The following is a 27,479-nucleotide window of genomic DNA, read 5'->3' on the forward strand; positions in this document are numbered from 1 at the left end:
TCTAGAAAAGTCATTGGTGGCTCATTCTCCCCCGATGAACAGTGGTGAGCTGGCTATAGTTCAAAGGCTTAACCTTTGCCCTTGTTAATCCCTCCAAAATACAATAAATGAAGTGATTTCGTTCCCACTCGTGTCTTTCGTTCTGTGGGTCCCAATTGGGATTCTTTGTAGGAATTACCTCTGCTCCAATGGGGATGTTCGCCTTGTCTCTGATGCTTTTCCCCTGAGCTGCATAATAACCATTTGCAGCCTCACGAGCCTTGTCCAGTACCCTCTTTCTTTCTAAGGAGGTCAGGGTGTTGTCTAACAGTAACATTACATCCTTCCAAGCTAGATCATATACTGACTGGAGTCGTTCAAAAGTTTGTACATATTGATCAGGGTTGTCGGTTTAACTGCCCAAATCACTTTTTATTTCCTGGAGTTCTCCAAGAGAGAAAGGCTTATAACCAATCTGTATACCAAATTCTCCTACCCCCACAGCTTGAAGAGGAAGCATGGCTTCTCCCTTCACTCTTGGATAAGGCCTAGAAGACTTTTCCTTTGATGCCTGCAGATTAGGGGGGCAGGGCTCCTCCAGATGAGATAAGCAGAGACTAGGTCCCTGTGGAGGAGGGGCTGAGGGAATCCCTCCAGGTGATTCCTTCAATGAAGGAGACTCTTTATTCACTTGCAAATTTCCTTCTTCCTTTGAATCTGAAATGGCCAACTCCCCAGTTGTCTGACTTAGGTTTTTTCCTATTCTGCCATTAAGGTGATCCCGGAGGTGGAGAAACATTCGTATATAGGAGATTTCTACCCACCTTTCCCGTCGTCTACAATAATTGTCCAATTCTGAAATAGTATGGTAATTAAGACTCCCTGTGGGAGGCCAAGTTTCACCATTAGCAAGGGAATATTTGAGCCAGGCCTTCATGCAGAAAAAGATCAAGTCCTTTTTGCTCACGATCCGGGAGCCAAATATGTCCCATTTTTCAAGGATACAACCAAGAGGAGTCCTGGAGTCCACTCGTGAATTTTGAGATCCCATCTGAACAACAAAGAGACAATGAATAGGCTAGAGAGAGAGACTTGTCCCCCTTCTCCCTTGTCTAGCCTATGCCCAAAGTGTATGTCAGAGCTGGGGGCAAGTCCAGTCTGACCCCGTGCGCAGTCATTACAGGAGTGGCCCTGCTGTCTGCCGGGACAGGATCCACGAGCTTGGGGACTACCACTATTACCCCTGCCTCACCCCACCTGCCCGTGACTATCTCATCCCCCGTGGAGGCTCCAAAATCCTTGGTAACCATTTCTCCACCGTGATCCTTTTCCTGAAAATCTAAAGGGTCCCTGGAGTTGAGGGACATGACTGCTAATGCTTACTGCTTGAACTTTCTTCTCGGCCTGATCAAAATAAAAGCCCACAGAAATGTGCGCGATCCCAGTATGGCTGAAAGTTGGCAAGTCATGGAGCACGCCTTAAAATAGGCTTGCCCCAAACAAACTGGGAAGCGGCCAGGGCAAGTTTCTCAAATTACCTTGGGCTAGCTGATTTTGGAACTTCCCCTATCCCAAATGGAGGCAGATAAAGAATCACAATAGAAATGCAAGCAGAACCTTGGTCCTAAATTCCTCAACAGCATTCTCCAAGACTGTCCCTCCCTCTTCTATGGCTGGTTCTGGCTTCAAAGGTGATAAGGTTTCTACCTGGCTGCAGGTTCCCTGAATTCCTGAAAGACTCCCTGTGGCTATTGGAGCTTCTAAGGGAAGAATCTCCTAACAGTGCAGCTCCAAAAATGCGCTCTCCCATTCTAAGGCTGTTTGGGTTTCAGAGGCGGAAAGCTGCTTGGGTGATAGAATGGAGACGGGAGACAGAACAAAGGGACTGGCCTTTTCTCAACTCATCTGGGGGAGTATAGAGGGGGTCGTCCAAAGCTCCACAGGAGTCACTTTAAGGGATCAACCCAAGTCACACTCTCGTGGGGGTGGCCAGGAGTCTCACCCCTCCTCCACCGAGGAGAGACCAGCCCAAAATGTGGCTGGGAGCTCAGCACTAGGGTACCCATTTGGGCGGTCAGCGTTCAGAATCCACCTGGGGAGTTTCTAGTCACGCAGAAGTGTCGCCTCTGCCAGAGACTGTCAGTCCTCCTCCAGGTTTCCTCCGAACACACGCACCCACAGCCTTGCTCCCGAAAGGAAAATGAAGGTGATAGGAAAGGGCAAAGAGGTGGTTAGGGTTTAGAGCCTCTGAAGGCCTAAACAGCCGCCCTTCCTTACACCACCCCGCTAATAATACAATCCCTCTGAAGGTTCGACCGTAGCTAGCCCGTGGCCGGGGGTCCTTTGTGTTCGTGCAGAGCCATAGGGTGCCAAGGGTCACTTCCACGGGTGCGGTCCCACTTGAGGGAAGGCATACAGACCTTATGAAGTCTTCTCTCGGTTGAGTTGGGCCATGTGGCTCCCGTCTAAGTCTCTTTTTTCACGCCCCACGTTGGGCGCCAGGGAAAATATGTTACCAGAAATGCCCGGTGGGTTCTTTCCTCAGCTTAGTATAGAAATAAAAAGCCGGGAATCTGTTGCAAACAGATAAGTTTACTTGCGAAGGGACCAGGTGAGCAGGGAAGGGAGAGGAAGGGGAAAGCACCTCCGAAGAGCGGGGAGGTGGGGTGCCTCTCGAAAGGGAAGGGAGAGAGACACCCGATCTGATTACTTTTTAACAGATCATGTGCCTAAGGAAAAATGTATAAATTTTAGCTCAGCAGATAATGTGTGTAAATCTAAAAACTGAAATTTCAGAATGTATGCATAGATAATACTGTGGTAAGCATTAAGAAGAGTAGAAATTATCAAATGTGAAACAAAATTACTATGTATCTATGAAATTGCTACATTAAGTAAGTGAAATAGTGTATTTGCCAGCATCCTGGAAATGTCAATTAACTTCTTGCCAATTCTCAATACCCTTTGTTCTTCTCAATGGTAACCCTCAGCTTGATTTATATAATTTTATTTTAGGGACAGAAAAGTAAAGAAAATTCCTGTCTGTTAGTTAACTAACCAAATGCCTGCACAGTTGAGGCTGGACCAACCCCGGGTCAGGAGCGAGGATTTCTCTGCGGCATGGGTGGCAGAGACCTAGTCATTTTTGCTCTCTTCCCAGTGTACACATTGGCAGGAACTCAGAAATAGGAACAGTTAGGGTTCCAGTTCAAGCACTGATAAAAGATACTGACATCCAAACCAAGAGTTTGAATTGCTACAGTAAACTCAGTGTGTCTTCTAATGCCATGGTTTATATATTTAACTTAGAGAAGATACTGAGAAAAAACCTTTTTCCTTTTTTAAAAGTATCAATGTTAGTTAGAACATATAGTTAGTTAGAACATGATAGTTAGAACATATCATATTTATTTTACCAGTTCTTTATTGGTTGGTATATAGGTTAATTCGAGTTTTTCATTAGTGTACACTGAATTCTAGCTAATTTCTTGTATGCCTTTAACAGGCCATCTTTTGCATTTTTTATTCCAAAGGTTTGTTTTTACTTTTTATTCAAAAGGCAGATTTCACAGAAGGCCAGAAAGAAAAGGTCTTCAATTGCTGGTTTACTCTCCAAGTGGCTCCAATGCTCAGGGCTAAGCTACTGTGAAGCCAGAAGCCAGGAGCTCTGGGTATCTCACATGGGTGCAGGGTCCCATAGACTTGAGTCATCCTCTGCTGCTTTCCAAGGCCATAAGCAGTGAAGAGGTTTGGAAGTGGAGTAGCTTGGACACAAGCTGGTACCATAGGGCAGAGGATTAGCCTGGTGCACCATTGTGCTGGCTCCTTTTGCATTTTATAGTTGATACCAATCAATGAAATCATCAGGTTATACGATATACAATAATACATTGTCGGGCTTGGCAGCGTGGCCTAGTGGCTAAGGTGCTTGCCTTGATCCCATATGGCTGCTGGTTCTAATCCTGGCAGCTCCACTTCCTCTCTATCTCTCCTCCTCTCAGTATATCTGACTTTGTAATGAAAATAAAATAAATCTTAAAAAAAAAAAAAAAAATACATTGTCAGATTGCCCTCTGGGTAGCTGCAGTGGTAATGTATGAACATATCTATTTTACCAGTACCATCTTTAATTTTAAAAATCCAGAATTTTAATAACTGTCTAGTTTTATTTGAATTTTATTCAGGTTTTTTTGCTTATGTATAGTTTTTAATTTTTGTGTACTCAATTTTAGTGTTTTTTTTTTCTTTTAAGATCTGTTTATTTTTATTGGAAAGTCAGATATACAGAGAGGAGGAGAGACAGAGAGGAAGATCTTCTGTCTGTTGATTGACACCCCAAGTGACCACTATGGCCGGCGCTGAGCTGGTCTGAAGCCAGGAATTAGGAACTACTTCTGGGTCTCCCACATGGGTATAAGTTCCCAAGGCTTTGTGGCTTTGGGCCATCCTCTACTGCTTTCCCAGGACACAAGCAGGGAGTGGGATGGGAAGTGGGGCCTCCGGGATTAGAACCAGTGCCTATAGGAGATCCTGGCATGCATGGTGAGGACCATTTCTCCTGTCATCCTTCCTGTTTCCTAGGAGGAAAGGAATAAGGAATTAAATTCCTGAATGAAATGGATTTTGAGAGAATTTCCCTATTTGATATATCAGAACTATCACACATAATGATAAGAGTTGCAGAGGAGGGTAACAAGTAATCTTGGGTGCTCAGTGTGATAGCTCAATGACTGAAGTCTACCTTACAAATGCCAGAATCTCATGTGGGTGCCTGTTAATGTCCTGGCTGCACCACTTCCTATTCAGCCTCCTTTCTAATAAAAATTGAAAAATAGTCTTTCTTCCTGTTAATAAGGAAAAGTAAATATTTTATTTATCTTTGGAGTAGGAAGATTTTCGACTTTTTGTTGGATTCCTTTTGTCCTTTTCTGTGTTGTGTTAATTCTGTAACTTGGAAATGACATTTTATTTGTAAAATGTTGTTTGTTTCTGAATAGAACAAAGAAGTGAAGAAAAAGACTTTGGATTCCAAGAAAGTGTCTGGATCCACATTAAAGTAAGTGATTCTGTGATTTTGTACGTGAAAACTGCATATGAGTTAAGAAATAAACTATTATGGTGCAAGATCTTGAAACCCAGAGTTATTTTATAACATGTTTTTCACAGACTTTCTGAATATCCCCTTAATGTGTGGATTTCAGCTTTTTTTGCACCAAAACTATCTTCTAATTTCATTTTGCGTCAACTTTTTAAAGCATTCATGTATATTTCATCGCCGTAGTACAGCCTAAATGAGACATAATTCTAGTTGAATCACTTTAAACTTTTCTAGATTTAAATAAATCAATTTTAGAACTTTAAAAAAAAACTTAGAATTTTCTTCTTTTAAATAGAAAAGATGCAGACTCTTCAAAAACTGCTGAAACTGTTACATTTACTGGTAAGTTGTCCCTTTTAATAAAAGTATTTTTACATATAAGTGTGTTGTCAGTTTGTAAGTTGATGCTAGGAAGACATTATTTATTGTGCTTTAATAAAAGGGATTCATATTGTGTTTTTAAATTGACACTTGCATTAATAAGAAAGTAATATGTATGTGTAAGAATTCTGAGGTGATTTATGTGAAATGTCTATCAGAGTTCCATAATTAATGACTGGTTTTGATATGTTTAGGTTAGTTTATTCTGTCCCCTCGTAATAAACCTACAGACAAAATTCAGAGATTAGTATGTTAAGATAGCTTATCAGGCAGAACTCCTTGACATTGAAAGGTAGCTGAGCAAAAAACACTGAACAGAAAATACATCTTGTCAGACACATCCAAAAGCTGTTTACACTTATAAGAACACAGTGTCTTTAAATCGTGCTAAGTGATTTTATGTAGTCTTGTTTTTAGATTTAGTTTTGTTGTTGTTTCAAATTTTAAAAAAATTTTATTTTTAATGATGTTTGCATAATTGAGAAGGATGCATGCCCACATGGACCACTGATTAGGATTGGAATGATCGAGGAATAGGGGAAAATGAGTGAGACCATTGTTTCCAATTTTCTTCTTCCTCTATCTGGAGGAAAAAGGGAGAGAAGGAGAGAATCTACACCTAGCATCCTAACTTCATCTGTACCTGGAAATAGGGGACAGTCACCCAATGTCATCCCAGGGTCCCAAATGTGGAGCATGCTCCGAAGCTTCTGCTCATGTGGTTGTGATAGTTCCATAAAGCAGTTGATTTCGTTGCTCCAAGTTTGAGGAAGCTCTTCCAAAGTCCATTGCCTGACACAGTCCGTCTTAGAGTTTCCATGTGCCCAGATACTTGCTGTCAGCACGTGGCTATGAGAGTTATCCAATTTGTTCTGCCCTCTATCCTCTGCTATGGTACTGCATGTCTTCTGCAGCCCCAGTGGACTGCCATATCCCCCATATGCATCTGGGCATACTGTCTACTGCACTGTCTGCTGCAACTGAGGAGGTCCAGTTCTGACATACATATTCCACAGTCAGACCACAAATCCTCCGATTCTCCCTATGGTTGGAGTTTGGAGTCCAGCGGTTCAGTTGGAAGGATCCCCAAAGACACCTTGCCTGAAGTGACCCCAGCATGACTCCTGTGTGTGCTAGTCAGTACTGGGTCTAGTTCAATCCATCACCCACATCAGCCTACACACATACATTGTGGTTGCAGTTTCTGGGTCAGTTCTGTCTCCAGCCATATCTCTTACGCAAACCAATGGATGCTGTAGCCCAGCCCAACACGCACTTGGCCTTCATGCACACCAGTGGGAACTGCAGCCCAGTTGGAGTGACCTCCAATAACTCCCATCAGGCCTGCTGCAGCCCTTATTCCTGTACATGCTGGTATGTGCAGCAGACTTGTCTGTCCCACATTCTATTTGGTTTTTGTATACAGAAATGGGTTGAAGCCTAGCTCAGCACGACCGACCCCATTATCCAGCCCACACTTAATGCTGACAAGTGCCAGTCCCCAGCCAGCCAGGTCTACCCACAGCCATAGTTTTCATGTTCACCTATAACAGCTGCAATCCACAGTTTCCTGACTAAGTGTATTCCTAGCCCCAAATCTTGCACTTTTTAAGAGGTTCTGCAGTCTAGCTTGATAGGACTTTGCCCTCATTCCGAACACTTGCCACCTGATGCTGGAGCAGAGCCCTACTAGCCTGCACTTACTCTGGCTCATGCATGCACCAGTGGACACAGTCACTTAGCGGCCAGTCCTGGCCCTAATGTGAACTGGCTGGTGTGGCCCATCTCGGCCTCTCCTGCACCCTGTCCTGATTTCTCATTTCTGCCAAGTGGGCGTTATGAACTGACTCAGCCTAGCCCGTGTTCACACCTGACCTACACATATGCTGGAGATAATGTAACCTGGCCTGGTCTGGGCTGCTCCCAGTCTTGGTTCCTGCGCTCACCTGCAGGGTCTGCATCCTAAAAGAGTAGTTCCCCAAGTTTTTCTGTCTTGTCACCTCCCAAAGGCAGATCTCTCATACACTGGTGGGTTCTTTTTTAGCCTGACTTGGCCTACCTCTTGTCCTAACTAGGTACAGCGACCTTGCCAAACTGGCCCACATCAATTCTGGCTCTTATCTTTAGGTGCTGTAGGCTCACACACAGTCCCAGCTCTCATGTGGGTCAGCAGGTGCTTGACCTGTCCCTACACCCACCATGGCTCTTGCAAGCATCAATAGGTACTGGAGTCTGGCCCAGTCTGGAATACCCTAGATTCAGTCCATACCCATATCCTTTAGTCTCAGTTACATGGCATTGAAAGTGGCATACAGATGCCTGAGAAACTTTTTTTTTTTTAAAGATTTTATTGTTATTGGAAAGCCGGATATACAGAGAGGAGGAGAGACAGAGAGGAAGATCTTCCATCCGATGTTTCACTCCCCAAGTGAGCCACAACGGGCCAGTGCGCGCCGATCCGATGCCGGGAACCAGGAACCTCTTCCGGGTCTCCCATGCGGGTGCAGTGTCCCAAAGCTTTGGGCCGTCTTCGACTGCTTTCCCAGGCCACAAACAGGGAGCTGGATGGGAAGTGGAGCTGCCGGGATTAGAACCGGCGCCCACATGGGATCCCGGGGCATTCAAGGCGAGGAATTTAGCCGCTAGGCCACGCTGCCGGGCCCGGGCTCATGTTTTGATGTGGCAAATTAAGTTGCAGCTTGTGATAGCATCTTTTATTGGAATGCCAGTTTGAGTACCAGCCACTCAGTTTCCTATAAGCTTTCACTAATGCCACTAGGAAGGCAGGGAAGATGTCCCAAATACTTGGGTACCTGCCAGCCACATGGGAAACCAGGATGGCGTTCCTTTTACTGTTTCAGCCTGGCTCAGCTGTGGCTTTTGAGTCATTTGGAGAGTGAACCTTTGATGGAAGATTCTGTTTCTTTCACTGTGCCTTTCAAACACATAAAAAACAACCCTTTTCTCCCCCCCCCCTTTTTTTTTTAATGTTCATTGGAAAGGCAGATTCACAGAGAAGGAGAGAAACTCTCCCATCCACTGGTTCACTCCCCAGATGACCACAGCAGCCAGAGGGGAGCCAGGAGCCAAGAGCTTCTTCCAGGTCTCCCAAGTGGGTGCAGGGTCCCACAGGTTTGGGCCATCCTGTCCTGCTTTCTCAGGCCACAAGCAAGGAGCTGGAAAGGGAATGATGCAGCCATGACAAAAACTGGCATCTGTATGGGATCCTGGTGCATTTGGAGGTGGAGGATTAGCTTTGAGCCAGTATGCCAGCTCCAAAAGCAAATCATAAAAAAGAAAAGGGAAAACCAAAGAAGAATGCAAATAATTTGAAAATAAAGGAGAAATTTTGGAAGGCTTGCATAGTGCTAATTTGAAAAATGTTTATTGTGTACTATGTGCCCATTATAGGAAACACTTTCTAAAAGAAGCTTAGAATACAGCAGTAAACCAAATTGCACTTCCTCTCCCCAAGTAGTTTATAGTGACAAACATTAATTTGTGTTTTAGACACTGAGAGGAGCCATGACAGGAAGGGAAAATAGAATTAGTGTGAAAGTGATCCACAGTGACTTCAGATTTTGAGGTAGAATTTAGTGCACTGAGTAAGGCAGTAATGATTTAAGTTAAATAGTCTGCTAGTGTAAGACATGCTAGGAGAGAAATAAGAAAAAGAAATTTAAATTTTAAGGGTCTCCTTTGCATTTGTTTTTTAAATAAATTATATTACTTTTTATTTCAGTTTCATTTTATTCAGAAGTCAGGGAGACCCTCTTGTGCTGGTTCACTTCCCAAATGTCCATAGCAGGTAGTTTGACCAGGCAGAAACCATCCCAGTCTCCTGTGTGGGTGTCAGGGAACCTAAGTGAGCCCTTACTTTTTGTCTCCAAGGAGCCACCCAGGAAGCTAGGTCTGAAGTTAATGAGTTGGAATTCAAACCAGGCTCTCTGATAGATTAGAATATGGTTATCCCATACAGTGATTTAACTGAAACTGTGGCTCTCCTAAGTGGTGACATAACAGCTTCACCAAACACCTCACCCAGTGTGTTTATATTACTTCATGTATTCTTTCAGCCCCACTGAAAGGTAGACTTTTTCATTTTATAGGTGAAGAAACAGATTCCAGGAGGTGAAATGACTGACTTAAGGTCATTTACTTAGCTTTCAGACTCCAAATTGTGGAATTTCAAACTTTTCAGTCCATATTGAATTACCTATTTCACAATGAAAATACATTCCTAATTTTGTTTGATCACTTTTATTCTGCCTAAATAATTTCACAGAAAGTTTATTGCTCTTGTCATGTCACACTTCCTGGGTAAAGCTTATATACCATATTCATCTAAGCCCCTTTATCTTCTTCAGATTTATTTCTGTCATTTAGCACCCAGGGTAGAAACTTAAAAGAAGTATGTTATTCTTGTCTTCTGTTTTCTTCCTTCCTCCCCAGTTCAGACTTAACTTCTGATTACTGATTCATATTAGTTGTTCCTTAATTCTGTTTCAATTCTCAAATGCTTTTACCTTTGTTTCATCACACTTGTAACTCATCCTCTTCACTTAAACTTTTTTTTTTTTAAGATTTATTTATTTTTGTTGGAAAGTTATATTTACATAGAGAAACAGAGAGAAAGATATCTTCTATCCACTGATTGACTCCCCAAATGGCTTCAATGACTGCAGCTGAGCTGATGTGAAGCCAGGAGCTTCTTCCAGGTCTCCCAAGTGGGTGCAGGATCCCAAGGCTTTGGACCATCTTGTATTGCTTCCCCAGGCCACAAGCAGGGAGCTGGAAGGGAAATGGTGCAGCTAGGATACGAATCACGGCCCTTGAACTTTTTCTTTATTTTTTTTTATTGGAAAGGTAGATTTATAGAGAGGTGGAGAGACAGAAAGATCTTCGATCTGCTGGTTTATTCCCCAAATGGCTGTTGCAGATGGAGCTTATCTGATCCGAATCCAGGAGCCAGGAGCTTCTGAGTCTCCCACATGGAAGCAAGTGCCCAAGGCTTTGGGCCATCCTCTTCTGCTTTCCAGGCTCTAATCAGGAAACTAGATAGGAGGTGGAGCACCAGAATGTGAATTGGCACCCATATAAGGTGTCAGTGATTGCTGGTGTAGGAATAATTAGTTGAGCCATGATTCCAGTACCTTCATTTAAGCTTCTCAAAGTGACCTCCTGATCCAGTAAGCACATATTTTAATAAGTGTCTGGCAAGGGTACTAAAGATACTCCTTTTGGAAAGACTTTTTTTTTGGGGAAATAAGGTGGAACACATTCTAATGTATGCTATATGGCCTATCTCATGTGAAACATACCGTCCGTTTCTATCCTAGGCCCTGGAAGCTCCTAGCTCTATTCTGAACACAATTGGTACATTAAATTATTTGTTATTAATGGCTTGTTTAAGTAAGTCTGTTGCTGGGTAGTTGATAGTATTTTTATGTTTTCATTGTTTAATATCTAGTGTACTGCAAGCGGTTGATGAATAAATATTTGCAAGAGAAAGTATGAAGATAATTAACCCAAGTTTGTATTAATGCTGTAATTGTATCTGTAGAAATAGTGTGCAAAATGTTATTATTTGTAATCTGTTTTTTTTCTGTTAGAGCTATTTTTTTGCAATTTTATTTTTATATTGATAATCTACATAGTTGGTTAGGGCACAAAGGGTCAAGGGCTACAGGAAAGTGGGTAAGGCTGTTGTTTCCATATTATTGTTATTATTATTATTATTATTACTACTACTTTCCCCTGTATCTGGAGTAAGATGGGAGATAAAGGGAGAAGTCCCACCCAGCCTCCCTTCCATCCCAGGGCATGCTCCAAGATTCTTGCTCAAGTGATTTTGATAATTCAACAGTTCTGAATTTTTGCCAGTCTTGCCATTCCAAGCACGATGAAATCGCTGCAGAATCCATTAGCTGACATAGTCCACCCTAATTTTTAAATGCAGTTTAAAAACATTTTTTCTCCTTTTTGTGGATAAAAATGAATTAGATTTAAATCTATCAATGCAATAAATGCTCATTATAAATTCATTTTTCAGAGTTCTTAAAAATTTATTTATTTTTATTAGAAAGGCAGATTTACAGAGGTAAAGAGCTAGGAAGATCTCCATCCACTGCTTCACTCTTCAAGTGGCCGCAACAACCTGAGCTGAGCTGACCTGACCCGAGGCCAGGAGCCAGAAGCTTCTTTGAACTCTCCACACAGGTACAGAGTCCCAGGGCTTTGGGCCATCTTCCACTGCCTTCCCAGATCACAAGCAGGGAGCTGGATGGGAAGTGGAGCAGCCAGGGCAGGAACTGATGCCCATAAAGGACCCCAGAGCATGCAAGGTGAGGATTTAGCCACTAGGCTACCACGTCAGGCCCTCAGAGTATGTTTAAAGTGATTCCTACTATTTAGATACCACTTCTGTTAAGTCTGTTGTTTTCCAAATACCAGTGCGTTGTCAGTAAACACTCAGCTGATAAAATTTTCACATGTGAGCTCTGCTACCTGGAAAGCAATAACTGCATATTCTAGCTAGTCAGTAGTATTCAGAGGAAAGAAAAACTTCCTTTAAAGAAGAATGCGGTTTTACCCAGCACAGTAGCCTAGTGGCTAAATCCTCGCCTAACATGCGCTGGGATCCCATAATGGCACTGGTTCATGTCCCAACTGGTCTGCTTCTGAGCCCTGTGTGTGACCTGGGAAAGCAGTGGAAGATGGCCCAATGCCTTGGGACCGTGCACCCCACATAGGAGACCCAGAACAAGGTCCTGGCTCTTGGCTTCTGATGGCTCAGCTCCAGCCCTTTTGATGTCTTGTGGAGTGCACCAGCAGACGGAGGATCTTTCTCTCTGCCTCTCCTCTCTGTAAAATATGACTTTCCAACAAAAATAAATAAGTCTTTTTAAAAAATGAAATAATAAGAAGTTTTTAAAAAAGAATAGGGTTGTCAGAGAATAAGAGGGGAAGTGAAAACTGGGGAAAACATAGATGACATAAGAAAATCAAGCAATGCTGACATCAAATTCTGAGCAGAGACACATACACTTATTTGAGTGGTTAAGATTAAAAAAATATGATACCAAATGCTGATTAAGATATAGAAAACTCATACGTTGCTGCTGATAGGCATGTTAAGTGGTGCAGTCATTCTGGAAAAGTATAATAGTTTCTTCAAGAAATACTTGCCATATGACCTTGCAGTGGCCCTCTCAAGCATTTATCCCAGAGAATAGAGGACAAAATGTACACTGAAAAACTTGTACATGAATATTATAGCTATAGCTGTTTCACTTATAATACCAAATATTAGAAGCAACTCAAATGTCCTTCAGTGAGTCAATGTGAAACAAACTGTGGTATATACTTAGCCTAGACCTATACTCAGCAAAAAAAGAGGGAGGAGTGTAAATATTTGTAGTAGCACAGATGTATTGCAGAGTAATTATGATGAGTGGAAAAAATCTTAATTGTTTCGATATTGCAAGATTTAATTCTTATCACAGTGTCAATCAAAGTTAAAGATATAAGGAACAGGTAGTGTTGAGGAGGGTAGAAGGTGACTTGCTGGAGTGTCACCCTGTTGTATAGTTACTAAACGATAAGTGTGAATACTGTAGTTCACAAAAAATTAAAACTGTAGGACGATTTAACTTAGGAATTTAGATGTGAGGGGTGAGCATTTAGGGCAGTTGAAATGTTGCTTTTGGGTGCCCATTTTCTGTATTGAGGTCCGTGGGTTTGAGTACCAGTAATGCTTTGATTTCTGGCTTCCTGTTACTGCATACCCAGATAGGCAGCAGTTGATGGCTCAGGTACTGTGATCTCTGTTGTCCTCATAGGAGATTCATATTGAGGTTCCCAGGCTCCAGGCCACAGTGTAGTCCTGTTGTGACTGTAACAGGCATTTAAAGAGTGAACCAGCAGGTGAAAGAGATCTCTTATCTCTCTCTGCTTTTCAAATGAAATGGACATAGAAATTTTCAAAAACAAGAATGTAGGTGTTAAATTAATATACATGGGTCTTTAAATGTTTGTGGAAAATGTGTACTACAGAAATATTTTATGGATTAAAAATATTATTACACCAGGCCTTGTGTTGTAATGTAGTAAGTAATGCCTCTGCTGCCATCTAAGTTGGGATCCCAAAAGGGTTCTGGGTCAAGTTCAGGCTGCTCCAGTTGCAGTTCAATTCCAGTATAGTTCCTGCTAGTAGCCTAAGAAAGCAGTGTCCAAGTCCTTGGACTCCTAATATGCACTTGGGAGACCTGGTTGAACCGCATGCCTCCTGGCTTTGGCCTGGTCCGTTAGTAGCTATTGGACCTATTTGCAAAGTAAATCAGTGGTTGGGAGATGTATCCCATCCTCGCTCGCTTCCTGTGTGTATGTATATGTGTCTGTCTCCATCCCTCTCTGTACTGATGTTCAAATAAATAAATCTGGGCCAGCGCAATAGCCCACTACCTATATCCTCACCTTGCAAGTGCCAGGGGTCCCATATGGATGCTGGTTTGAGTCTCAGCTGCTCTACTTCCCAGGAATCCAGCTCCCTGCTTCTGACCTGGGAAAGCAGTCAAGGACAGGCCAAAACCTAGCGACCTTGCGCCCGCGTGGAGACCCAGAAGCTGCTAGTTTCAGATCTGCTCAGCTGTGGCCATTGTGGCCACTTGAGGAGTGAACCAGCAGTACATATATACATAATTGCCACTGTCTCTCCTTCTCTCTAAAATCTGCCTGTCCAATAAAAACAAATAAATCTTAGAAAAAAAGTAAAGAACAAGACACAAAAATCTCAAAACATATGAATGAACAAATAAATCTTTAGGAAAATTTTTCTACCTGAGAATTACTTTATCTTTAGTTCTATTTTCTCACATTATTTTCAAGTACCCTCAAGATACCTAGAGAACTATAAAATGAATGATGTATATTACACACAGGAGAGAATCTTATAAAGATGGTTCAGAGTGTGGAAATCTTTTAATTCTATTTGCTATATTCAAAAGTAACATAATCCTTTCCCTAGAAATATGTAAGAGTCATCAGAAGAGTCAGCTGCTTGCTCAAGTATGATTTTTCTTTGTAAATGCATTTTTAGAGATATGCCCACATAGATACACAAGTATACATTTGTTGAGAGCCATCATTGGCTTAGTAATAAAACATAAGATGCATTCCCATTGAGATTTGGAACTAAACAGTGAATAGTCATCATCCCTGTGAGTTAACAAAATTTTTTTCTAAAATTTTACAGTTTAGCTAGTGCAATACAAGTCAAGAAGCATGCAAATTGGGGAAATAAACTGCAACAGTATTTTTTGCAAATAAAATCATATGATGGAAAACCCAAGAGAATGTTAAAATGTTAATAAATTGCATTATAATTAGCCATCTTAGTTCTCTAAAGTTAGTAGCTTTATTATATATACATAATTGCCACATGTAATCTAATAAAATAGTCCATTTATAATTGTGAGCAATAAAAAGTTTCATTAGAATTTTTTTTTTTCTGAAAGACAGAAAGAGGTCTCTCATCTGGTGATTCATACCTCAGATGCCTGCATACCTAGAGTTGAGCTAGGCTGAAGCCAGAAACTTAAATCTGGTTTTTTCTAACCACTGTAGCCTTTATCCACTTCCCCCTAGGGTGTGCATGAACAGGAAACTAGAACATGGAGCAAAGCTTGGACTTGATGTAGGTACTGTGAAAGTGATGTAGGCATCTGCAAGAGGCTTCTTCAGCTGTTGGCTAAGCAACTGCTTCGAAACTTTGAAAATATTGCTATAATAGGCATTAACGTGGCTTAAAAGAAATGATTCTTCTTGGGTGGATGATCTCACCTTTAAAAATGCCTGTTTTTCTTTATGCAGAAACATAAAAAAATTATCAATAATATATAAACATAAATTATATAAATAATATATAACATAAAATAATACATATAAATAATATATAACATAAAATAATACATATAAATAATATATAACAAAAATTATCAATAATATTCTTAAAATTGTCACATTAAATCTTTGATCCACCTGTAATTTATTTTGATGCAAGTGCTTTCTTGAAGGCAAAGAGTGATATATAGAATAGTAAAGTCATATAACAATGATGATATTTTAAATTTCAGAGTGAGGAAATCCTTCCCAACCAGAAGATATTTGACTACATTAAAAGTATTTTGCATAACCCCATAAAATAGTTATTATCTATGTGATACAGACTATTTTTTAATATGTAAGACATTCTCATTAATAACAAAAACCCTGCAAAAAATACATTGCGAAAATAGTATAGATAGTTAAATCACAGAAAGAGAAATAGAGATGACTTTTTAAAACATGGAAATTGATAAAACATTACCCAAAATTAGAGAAGCAAGCATTATATCATCTCACTGGAAAGATTCGGTATATTGGGTATAAAGGTTGCATTGTTATTATTTAAATCCATGTGATGTTATTTGTGATGTATTAAAATAATCTTTTTGCTATTTTAGCCAAAACTGGACAAGGCAGGACATCTGCATCAAAAGTAATCAAATCTGCAGGTATGTTTTTGATTAGCATTCTAGACATACTCATTTTTAATTATTTAAGATGTATTCAATAGTTGTGTTGGATTTTTGTGACACATAGGTCAGTATGTATTGATCTTTGAGATTTATATAGTCATAAGAAGTTTTCAAAAACAGGATAATTTTTTATAGTGTTTATGAAAACAGGGAAATTTTGCTAGCGAAGCATTGGAGTTTACTTAACAAGTTGTGAAAAAATAGATTGAAGTTTATATATATATATTTTAAAGATTTTATTATTATTATTGGAAAGCCGGATATATAGAGAGGAGGAGAGACAGAGAGGAAGATCTTCCATCTGATGTTTTTTTTTTTCACTCCCCAAGTGAGCCACAACGGGCCGGTGCGCGCCGATCCGATGCCGGGAACCAGGAACCTCTTCCGGGTCTCCCACGCGGGTGCAGGGTCCCAAAGCATTGGGCCGTCCTCAACTGCTTTCCCAGGCCACAAACAGGGAGCTGGATGGGAAGTGGAGCTGCCGGGATTAGAACCGGCGCCCACATGGGATCCCGGGGCTTTCAAGGCGAGGACTTTAGCTGCTAGGCCACGCTGCCGGGCCCTAAAGTTTATATTGTTACAAAAAAGTGGAAATCCATATATAATTTTAAAAATACTTATTTTTTTATATATTTTATGAAAGCATTTCATTTTGCATTCTTTAGGTTATAATGAGTTTTTAAGTATTACTCTCTTTTTCCTTTGGCAAAATCTTACTTTCCCCTGCCATTTCTGTTTAATGCAGGTTAATTCAGGATCATTTCTTTAATAGAGATCAGTGTATTAACTTTTCCATGATGTTAAAGAGGAAGGGAAACAGTGTTAAACTGGAAAATCTCATTTTTAGTGACAGAATTTCCATATTTTCATATAATAGAAAGAGTAATTTATATGGAATGAGGAGTTGCCAAAACCTTGTCTAGAACATGCATTTATTTCACAAGTTAAATTATTTTGATAATAGGTGTATGATACTCCGTGAAACTCCACTGGTCTTCCCATAACTTGAAAATCAGTGCTATTTTTTGTTTAAGTTCTGACTCGCAGATGGAATTAGTAAAGTGAATTTGCTTTGTGGAGTATCTTAGGGATAGTGGAAGGAAATGCCTTAAGGCCTCACTGAATGTAGAAGAAACTGAATAATCAAATATTGATTAGTATAGGTGATGGAGTGTAAGGATTGGTGCTTTAATCCTGCCTTACTTTTGACAGCACATTTCAAGACCTATGGATGGCTGAATATGGATAGTACTGAACTTTCTAAATACTGTTTTGTTTTTTTTTTTTAATGTATTTTATTTGAAAGAATTACAGAGAAAGGGAATGAGAGACCTTTCATTTGATGATTTATTCTCAAATGACAGTGGCCAGAGCTGAGTGGGTAGGGAACTGGCCAGGGGCTTCTGGTTTTTCCATGTGGGTTCAAGAGCCCATGACCTTTGACCATGTCTGGCTGCCTTCCCAGGCCAAGTAGCAGGGAGCTGGATTGGAAACAAAGCAGCTGGGACTCAAACCAGTGCTCATATACATGGAATATAAAGACAATAATAGAATAAAGTAGGTGAATAAAGTCTCTTCTCCTTTTCTCAAAATAATTTACTTTGAATATTTGCTTAGGAAGCACTTACAACTGCTTTTTTGCATATCTAAGTTGTGCCTTGGAACTTTTAAGTAAAATAAAGTTTATGTCAGTAGAAGCACTGTGATATGGAGACGATTAGAGGTGTTGCTAATCACAAATGGTTCAGAAAATTTGTGACTAATAGGATTAGAATGTAAGTTTAGGGCCCAGCCCAGTTGCCTAGTGGCTTAAGTCCTTGCCTTGAATATGCCAGGATCCCTTATGGATGCCGCTTCTAATCCCAGCAGCCCTGCTTGCCAAACAGCTCCCTGCTTGTGGCCTCCGAAATTAGTAGAGGGTGGCTCAAAGCCTTGGGACCCTGCACCTGTATGGGAGACCTGGAGGAAGTTCCTGGCTCCTGGCTTCGGATTGGTGCAGCTCCGGCCTTTGCAGTCACCTGGGGAGTGAATCATTGGACGGATCTTGCTCTCTGTCTCTCCTCCTCTCTGTATATCTGACTTTGCAATAAGAATAAAATCTTAAAAAAAAAAAAAAAGAAGAATGTAAGTTTATTCTGGAAAAAACAAAACCTTGAAATCTATGCATATAAGTTGTCTTTGAAATTCTCAGTGAGTACATTTTATCGGAAAACTAACCGTGGATCACCAGAAATTTTTATACCAAAATAAACTTGCTCATAAATTTCAGTTTTCCATGGACATTTTGAAAAGTCTCATATACAGTGAGGATTCACTGAACAAAGGAATCACTCCTGGAACAATATTTATCATATCACTCAGACCTGAGCACAATTTTAAATTTAATGAATTGTTTATTTCTAGAATTTTTCCACTTTTTACTTTTAGACTGTGGCTAACTGTGATTATCTGAAACAATGGATGTCATAATTGCAGTCTGTAAATAGGGAGGACTTTGTATTACTCTTTTTTTTAATACTTTGACCACAACCTATCTTTGAATATGGCAGATGGACTTGTAGACTATCTCAGTTAATTTTTGTGGATGTCAGTGATTCTCCCCATTTATTTACTTATTTATATAGTTATAATTTCCATACAAGAATTCTTTTGTTAGGTAGGTACAGCAATCACAGCCTTGTTTATATAATGGAACAGTGTACATCTAAATCTCGTGAATACTAAAGGCTTCTCAGTTTAATTTGGAATTTCAAGTAGAGTTACTGATTTCTGACCTTTGATTTTCTCATATTTTGTTCATAATTATGAGTTAGAATTTTCAAAACTTAAAGTCTCTTGTTGCTCTGTGATTGTGATTATTGCTACTCTGATCATTTTTACTGCAACTTTGATGATCATATTCTGCAGATAGTAGCGTTTTGGAAAATAAGCACATGTAATAACTAGGTGACAAGTAGTGCACAGAGCAATTTAAATAGTGCTATACAGTTAAAATGTTCTAACAGTAAGTGAAAACAAACTTTATGTGACCTGACCAGAGGTAGATGTTCCTGAATGCTTCTTAGTCAACTGGCAGAAAAGCAAGTAGTCATTGTAGGTCTGGCTGTTAGTGCTTTTGTAATCATTAGTTTCGCTTTTGTTTGTGTGTGTGTGTGTTTTTATGTTTATGTCCTTGGAATTGGTAATTTCTCTTCTGGTTGATGAACACATTCACAAGTTTACTTAACCTGCCTGAATGCAGTTTTTAAGTGAATTCTTTCCTTCGGTGACATAATTGCTTGATTTAATAAGTGGCCTGTGCCCCAAATATGATATCATTTAATATTTTGAATGGAATTTGTTCATTGTATGAGTTTATTTGGAGATTACTCATGCTAGTTAAGTAAACCAATTTTGACAGCAACTTTTGTGATTTAGGGAAATCAGCAAGTTCTGTAAAATCTGTGGTAACAGTAGCTGCTAAAGGTAAAGCATCAGTCAAAACAGGTAAGACTGGAGAAGCAAGGTGTTGTTAAGTTTACTCTTAGTTCTCTCAAAGAATCTAATATACCAAAAGCAAGTTTTAAATTTATAAGGTAGATTAGCATCTAATAACATTTGAAGAATTTGATACTACAAAGCTGAGTGATTTTGTATATACACTCTACTTACACAACTATGTAACTACATTTTTCCCAGGGATGTAATCATGGACTGGTCTATCAGTTTCCTTCTGTAGGAGCTTTGTTTTTTTGTTCCTCATTAGTTTTTAAGAGCTGTCACTCATATTATCTTCCTCTAATGTTTGTTACTTTTAGAAAGGTTACTTCTTTTCCTGTTAGGAGAGTGTTTTCTCCCTAAATCAGTGGAATACTATGGAAAATAAATGTGGGACCAGCACTGTGGCTCAGTTAATCCTTGCACTAAGATTCTAAATGGGCTTTGTTTGTGTCCTTGCTGTTTCCTTCCCATCCAGCTCCCTGCATGTGATCTTGGGTGAGGGCAGCCCAAAGTCTTGGGACCCTGTACCCACATGGGAGATCTGGTGAAAGTGCCTGGCTCTTGGCTTCGGATTGGCTCAGCTCTGGCCATTGCGCCACTTGGGGAGTGAACCAGTAGAAGATCTTTGTCTCTCCTCTCTGTAAATTTACCATTCCAATAAAAATAAATCTTTAAAAAAAAAAAAAGAAGGAAAATCAATGTAGCATGTTGAAACTGCCATAATCTTACTTTTATATGTATATGTACACCATCTATATGTCTGTCTGTCTCTGTGCATTTTTTAAGATTTATTTTTCACTTATTTGGAAGCGTTAGAGAGGAGAGGCAGAAAGAGAATCCACCATCCACTGCTTCACTCAACAAATGTTTGCAACTGCCAGGGCTAAGTCAGGCAGAAGCCAGGAGCCCAGAGCTTCTTCCAAGTCTCCCATGTGGGTGCAGAGGCCCAAGTTCTTGAACCATCTTCTGCTGCTTTTTCTAGGCACATCATCAAGGAGTCTAGTTGCAAGTGGAGCAGCCAGGACATGAGGCAGTGCCCATGTGAGATACTGGAATCACAGACAGAGCTTAACGTGCTCTGCCACAGTGGTTGCCCCTAGTATTACATGTTTTAGTTGATTATCCTTAATGAACTTTCTTCAGAAAAGCAAATGCGAATTTTGGGGTGTATTGTTATGATGTCCTCCTTTTGTGAAGTTTGAACTTATTGGATGTCAACTAAAAATTACATCTTAAATTTGTTTTTAATCTAACTAGTAGGCAAATACTGAAAGTGAACAGAAAAGTAAATGTGGGAAGGACTGTTTTTTGATATAAACCACTACCTGTTCACTAATATATTAGTATAAAACATGTTGCATGATTAGCAGACTCTTGAAATAATGGATTGATTGTACCTTTAAAAGCAAAATCTACCGGAAAGAAGTCCCTCGAAGCAAAAAAGGCTGGGAATATCAAAAGTAAAGATTCCAATAAACCTGTGACTGTACCAGGTAAGTTTGAAATGCTGTTATTTATGTAGTTTACTATCTTAGACCCTCTTGGTGTATTTTCCTTGTGTATCTTGTAGTTTGCATGAAAATCTTCAAAAGGGTTGTTTTTTAGTTAAGTCACCCAAGGAGATCTAATGTGATGAACTATCTTTAAGTGATTGTTCATTAGTTGAATTATGTTAGTGTTTTTCTAGACTACTAAAGCAGACTTTTTCATGCAGAAACCTCAGAAACACTGACTGACGTGGAGGCCAAAGTCACAGAAAACTCCGCTAAACAATTTGTTTCAGGTAGGTCAATAGGCGGAGAAAAACTGAAATTTTAGGAACAGAGGTATTTAATTTTGTTGTGTCACTATGAATGCATACACACACACACATCCTGCCTCCTGCAAAAATGAACGTCTTTACCTAAATAAAATAAAAAATTTTACTATTCCTGGAGCACCTACAACTACATCATTTAAAAATGGAGTACCTGCTCCAATCCAGCTTTCTGCTAATGTAGGAAAAATGTTATGATTAATTTCTTCACCCTGTTTCATTTTTATTATAACAGAGTAAATAAAATTGAATGTGCTTTTTAAAAGCCATTGTCACTTTTATAGCTGTTCGCTGCTATTTAAGTTTTGCATGCTGTGTATATATTTCAGATAGCTCTTGTGTAACCTGTAAAGATCTTGATAAAATGTATCTGCATTAATTTTTTTTTATTGTTTTGTATTCAGCTGCTTTGGATGCCACAGAGAATGAACCAGTTAACAAGGTCAGTTTTTGCATTTTGCTTAACGCTGTAAAACTTAAATTTTTGACAGTTTTAAAAATCAAGTTTGTGTAAGTATGTTTCAGTTCAAAAATTTAGAATGACTAAGTGAAACAGATTTAGTAATACATGATCAACAGATGAACATGTTATTGAAGGTCACTTTTTCATTGAGAATATTAGTCCAAAATTAGTTTTTTGGGTACACAGCAGTTTATCACATTAGAACCAAGAAATTTTGTGATGGCTTTTTCTCCCCAAGAATCAAATGGGCAACTTACTAAAATTTGGAGTTTGGATTGTTTCGTTATGTTTTGAATGCAATAAGTACCATTTGCAGTTTTATTTGAAAAGTATTAACATCATCTTACTGCTTTCTTGTAATGTCTGAATTAGAAAGAAAATCATTAATTTAGATGTTACCAGTTTGGATTTTGCCATTATTTAAATGCTAAGCATAAGTGTATTTTTTTTGCTAGCTCCCTTCCTTGAGTTGCAGTTAAGTAATTGTCTTATTCTAGGAATAGTGTTAGAAAGCATCAACCAGATGGTTTCACAGAAAGCCCTTTAGAGAGGGAACCATTTATGAATATGCTTGATGTAATAGGAATCACTACCAGCTGATTCATGACAATGAAAACTTCCTTTTTTTTTAAACAAAATACCAGAAAAGCCTTTTACTATAGATTTTTTTTAAAGATTTTTCTAACACTTCCAGTGGAAAAGTAGTCGTTGGTAAAAACCACCAATATTGAATAACCAAATAGACCTGAGAGGATGTTTGGTAGGAAAATACTGCTTAATTTTACAACAGAATAAATTGTGTGGTAAGGATTCTAAAGAGATAATGCCAAAAACTAATATTTTTTTTTCCCGGAAGATTAAATACCTACTGATTTGGAGTTTGTGGGTGTTACTACAATAATGCAGTGGCACAAGAATGATGACAACACATGAAATGCGTGGTAGTCAGAGATAAGTGAATTTGGATTTTAAAGCAAAAAGTGAAAAAGAGACTTATGAATCTGGGCTCAGTACCACTGTACTTGAATTTCCTATACTTGAAGAATATAAATTTGTTCAATGTGGAAGGCATATGGTTTTTAATTTGAAATTCAGATTAGTCTGCCTAGTTAGTCAAATTTGCCTGAATATCAAATTCAGTGTATGTACTAATTAACCTGTGATGTACAGTAAAACTTAAGTAAATCTAAAGCAGTTAAATTTTAATTACAGTTTTCCAAATTTGTTTTGAAGGAACCAGAGGAAATGTGTGTGGTACTTATTTCGAATTTGCCTAATAAAGGATATTCTGTAGAAGAAATTCGTAACTTGGCAAAACCCTTTGGTGGTTTAAAGGATATTTTGATTTTATCATCTCATAAAAAGGTAAGAGTAGGTAATAGGTATTCCTACTGTCTTGCAGCACATTTTGAAAAACACTAAATTAGAAAAATGGGAAAGAAAAACTTTAAAGGCATCTCAAATTAATCAAGTTTTTTCAAACTAAGGGATTTCTAAAATGTAGAATAGATATATTTTATGTTGGATCTAAACAGAAATTGCTTGAATACTGTGGAATAATAGCTTACTAAGATGTGGAAAGTTTGTTAAAGATTTTATTTAATAAGATATTATACATGTGTAGTGTGATAATTTTAAAGTAGTAATATTTTGTAGATCACTTTCACTAATATTTTTAATGCTGTTTTACTAATGATATTCAAGTGGAAAATAGCCTTTTCAATACTCAAACTAATAATGATATCAGTACTTAGAGAATGACCCAGGTTCTAAGTTTTCTATCAATATGCATTTCTTTTGTGTTTTAAAATAATACAGTCACATTTAAAATAATACAACTTGTAGGGGGATATTTTGTATGAGAGAAGAATTGAAAAATGAGTTTAGGTGATGAAATTGACTATTAGAGTGCTGGAAAATATTGTTTTTACAATAGAAGGAAGTAAATGAGTTTCTTGAAAGCAGTGTAGAATATGAGTTTGGTGATGATCGGTAATTGTCCTTGAGAAAACAGTAAGAGAAGACTGAGTCCATTTGGGTTTTATATGATTCAACACTTGATTACACTACTCTAAATTGCATGTTCTTAAATGAACGAACTTTTCATGAAAATGAAATTTCAGTAGTTTCTTCAGAAGTACATTATTCATAATGTTTAAAGATATAATAAGACTGCATTTCTAACATTAGTTGTTTATGTAAGGATACCTGGAAATTGTGGGTCTTTGGAAGCAATTCAAGCATATTTTATATCACATACCACAGTATATGTACAAATAACTAAATACTATAAAATCTATGCCCAAATATCTTAGGTCAGTAAATTTTTAGATACATGGTGATTAATAAATACTTTTTTAGATATTGTATGGAAAAATCCCTGATTCAGTCAGTTATAGTAATCTTCCCAGGGATGTGTCTGAGGATCCTTGTAGGGTGTTACCAAACCCTATTTTATGATATTATTCTTTCCATATGTATTTTTGTATCAGTTTAAACTTCTTTCATTTTAGGTAAGCACTTAATGGTACACTGTGGACTTTAATGGTTGTATTTGGAGGTGCCATAGCAAAACAAGCATAGTTTCTTTTTCCCTTTTTGCAACTTCACACACTCAGGATGTGTTCTTACTATGGCAATCTTAATGTGATAGTTTTGTTTCTCTTGTATTAGGTAGAAAACTTAAGATCATCACTTAAACATAGTACTGTGTAGCTTCTATTTGACATCTCTGAATTGCCAGCAACATACTCTTGTGCTGTGAGGCAGTATTTAAGTAACATTAAGGATACTTGAGCACAGACTGGGAAAGACCATAGATTTGATCATAGAAATGGCTGCTAATTAGCCAGTGAATACACAGAACAAAGGGATCATTTATGTCCTGAGTAGAACAGAAATGATATTTTATTACATTATTCAGAATAACTCGAAGTTTAAAACTTGAACCACTTTAATTTCTAGACTTTAACATTTAATATTCTTAGAGCATGTATGCTGGAAAGTGAAATAACAAGTAAATAGGAAAGGTTGTATTCAATTCACACTAGTGAAGTTAGTTAACAGAAGTAATATGAAAATTATGTAAAATATGAAACAGTGTTCAATTCCACATTATGCTATTATGTTACAACTGGAATAAATTGGTAAATGGGTCCTAGCGCGATGGCTGAGTGGCTAAATCATCACAAACACCAGGATCCCATATAAGTGCTAGTCTCTCCATTTCCCATCCAGCTCCCTGATTGTGGCCAGGGAAAACAGTAGAGACGGCCCAAAACCTTGGGACCCTGCATCTGTATGGGAGACCCTGAATAGGCTCCTGTCCCCTGGCTTTGGATTGGCTCAGCTCTGGCTGTTGCAGTCGCTTGGGGAGTGAACCAATGGACGGATCTTTCTCCCTGTCCCTCCTTCTCTCTGTAAATTTGCCTTTCCAATAAAAATAAATAAATCTTTAAAAAATAATGGTAAATATCAGATAATTAGTTAAAACATGGATTTACAGCAGTAAATGAACAGAATATTTATTTGTTATCAAATACATGAAAGAGTTCAACCTCTTAGGTACAATAATTAAAATAGTTGAAGCTCCAATTTTATATTTACAAAAACAGCAAAATGTAAATAGCAACTTGCCAATCATACATTTTTTGGTTTAAGAAATATTTAGGTGCTAAAGATACAGTAACGAATAAGAAAGCACATAATGTGAGTTACAAAGTACTAGAGTGTTCTTATTTTTGTCTTTAATGTTAGTTTCTCTGTTCAATTTTTTCTTATAATTTTAGTATTCTTAGCCTATGGGAATGCATAAATTTTTAAAAATATTTACTATTACTTATTTGACTCAAATATTGAATCTTTTCAAGAATAAATAACTGAAGACAATTTTGTTTCATTCTTGTAATTTCTATTTTAAAAGGCATATATAGAAATAAGTAGAAAAGCTGCAGACTCTATGGTAAAGTTTTATACCTGTTTCCCAATATCCATGGATGGAAATCAACTCTTAATAAGTGTGGCTCCTGAAAACATCAATATAAAAGATGAGGTAACATATTTATGAGATCTTACTAAATTTCTTACCAGATTTAATCAGTTACATTCCGTAGTTTTCTTTTTCTCTCAGGCACTGAGAAAAGGCCTTCATGTCCTTCTAATAATTCACTACACTCCTGAGTTAACTTTCATGATGAGGAACCCTGCCCTCTGTCTCCTCAACACTGCTATCTCAGTGGCATCATCTGTTATTTAAACTGGAGTTCCTAGGTTTTCATTTTTTCTCTCTAATTTCTTACATTTTGTTTATAGTAGATATAGTTCATTTATAGTAGATATATGTATTTTTACTTGTGTACTTTGTTTACCTCATGCCATATAAAATGGCTTCATTTCTTAGAAACTTGTGTTGAACCCCTAGAATAATTATTCCTTGTACCTTCTGCCTTCATTTTTGCTTTCCTCATGGTCCTTTTCCCACAAACTGTGAAACTGAAACACAATTCAAATCTGTTCCAATTCAACTTCAGGTGGTATCTAGTCTTTCAGTGTTTCTGTGACCTGTAAATATTGACTAAACTGCTAAGGTGTATGATGTGATTATGATGGAAATGCATAAAATTTGGAAAAACTTTTATCATATCAGGATCACTCTCATTGAATTGGTGGGGTTGCTTTATACATGTCAGTGAAGAGAAAGAAAAATGTAAGAACTATGGTCTCACAAAGATCTTGATTCCTTTCTTGAACTCAAAGCTACCTGTTAGTTATGCTCTGTCAGCTTTGACATTCATGGCGTGTTCTGCCCGCTTAGAATTCAGCAGTAATAAATCACTTCATGCTTACTTTACTGTTTTCTCTGTTGTCTGCATCTCTGTTCTTTCTCATGCCCTGGTTAGCTTAATTTTTTCTGTATAGTTTGAATCACTTTCTATAATCTAAAATCTTATTTCTCATATTTGAACTTATGTGTCTGTTATTATATTTAGGGAAATGGAAATTACTGAGTTCTATGAGTAAGATGGATGCTGACAGGTTGTTTAGGAGGAGGGAATGATTTTTGGAAGGTACATAACTTCTGCCTCATAAAATACTTTGTGATACATATTTATGTGGATTATTATTATATATCTTGACTAAGTATATGAATGCTAAAGGATTCAACACTTCTAAACTTTGCATGATTTGACTTTTTAGGAAGCTGTATTTACAACCTTAATTAAAGAAAATGACCCAAATGTAAGTTTTGTCAATAATTAATTTGTTACCCCTGTTTAGTTGACTGAAACCTTAGTTTTATTTGTTCCTCTTAATAAATAGAGAATATCTTTAGTAACAATTGTAAGATACTGAGGGTGTTGAAGATGTCAAATGTCTTGTTTTTTTGGTAAAAAGAAAAAGTGTCATAGTGATCCTTGATGTGGAAAAAGTCCTCCATATACTATTGAGGATGTTTTGGGGAAATGTTACGTTGGTGGTGTTCTGTCTCCTGTTGTAGTATATTGTTTTGCTGATTACTTCACTGTCTTTACTCATATAGTTGTTTTGTTAATCTTAAGAGAGGACAGTGGGTTTTTTTTTTATGTATTTATTTTACTTGAAAATCAGATATACATATCTCATTAATATTTTATTCCCCAAATAGCTGCAATAACTAATACTGGGGTATGCCAAAGCCAGGATCTG

General features: G+C 38.2%; 1 protein-coding gene across 3 annotated transcripts in view; it reads left to right on the top strand.

The window, feature by feature from the left end:
• ZNF638 (zinc finger protein 638) overlaps window positions 1-27,479 on the top strand; it is a 125,412-nt gene that overhangs the window by 76,237 nt on the left and 21,696 nt on the right. For 2 of the 3 annotated variants that reach the window (XM_058667947.1, XM_058667946.1), the window contains exons 9-18: window positions 4,977-5,035; window positions 5,373-5,419; window positions 15,961-16,011; window positions 19,453-19,521; window positions 20,922-21,008; window positions 21,230-21,298; window positions 21,736-21,777; window positions 23,035-23,159; window positions 25,717-25,845; window positions 26,991-27,032. In XM_058667947.1, the coding sequence (XP_058523930.1) occupies window positions 4,977-5,035; window positions 5,373-5,419; window positions 15,961-16,011; window positions 19,453-19,521; window positions 20,922-21,008; window positions 21,230-21,298; window positions 21,736-21,777; window positions 23,035-23,159; window positions 25,717-25,845; window positions 26,991-27,032 (720 nt within the window). The remainder of the gene's footprint in view (window positions 1-4,976; window positions 5,036-5,372; window positions 5,420-15,960; window positions 16,012-19,452; window positions 19,522-20,921; window positions 21,009-21,229; window positions 21,299-21,735; window positions 21,778-23,034; window positions 23,160-25,716; window positions 25,846-26,990; window positions 27,033-27,479) is intronic. The other variant, XM_058667948.1, reaches the window with a different exon arrangement.

Source organism: Ochotona princeps, chromosome 8, assembly GCF_030435755.1.
Source record: "Ochotona princeps isolate mOchPri1 chromosome 8, mOchPri1.hap1, whole genome shotgun sequence".
Lineage (NCBI taxonomy): Eukaryota > Metazoa > Chordata > Mammalia > Lagomorpha > Ochotonidae > Ochotona > Ochotona princeps.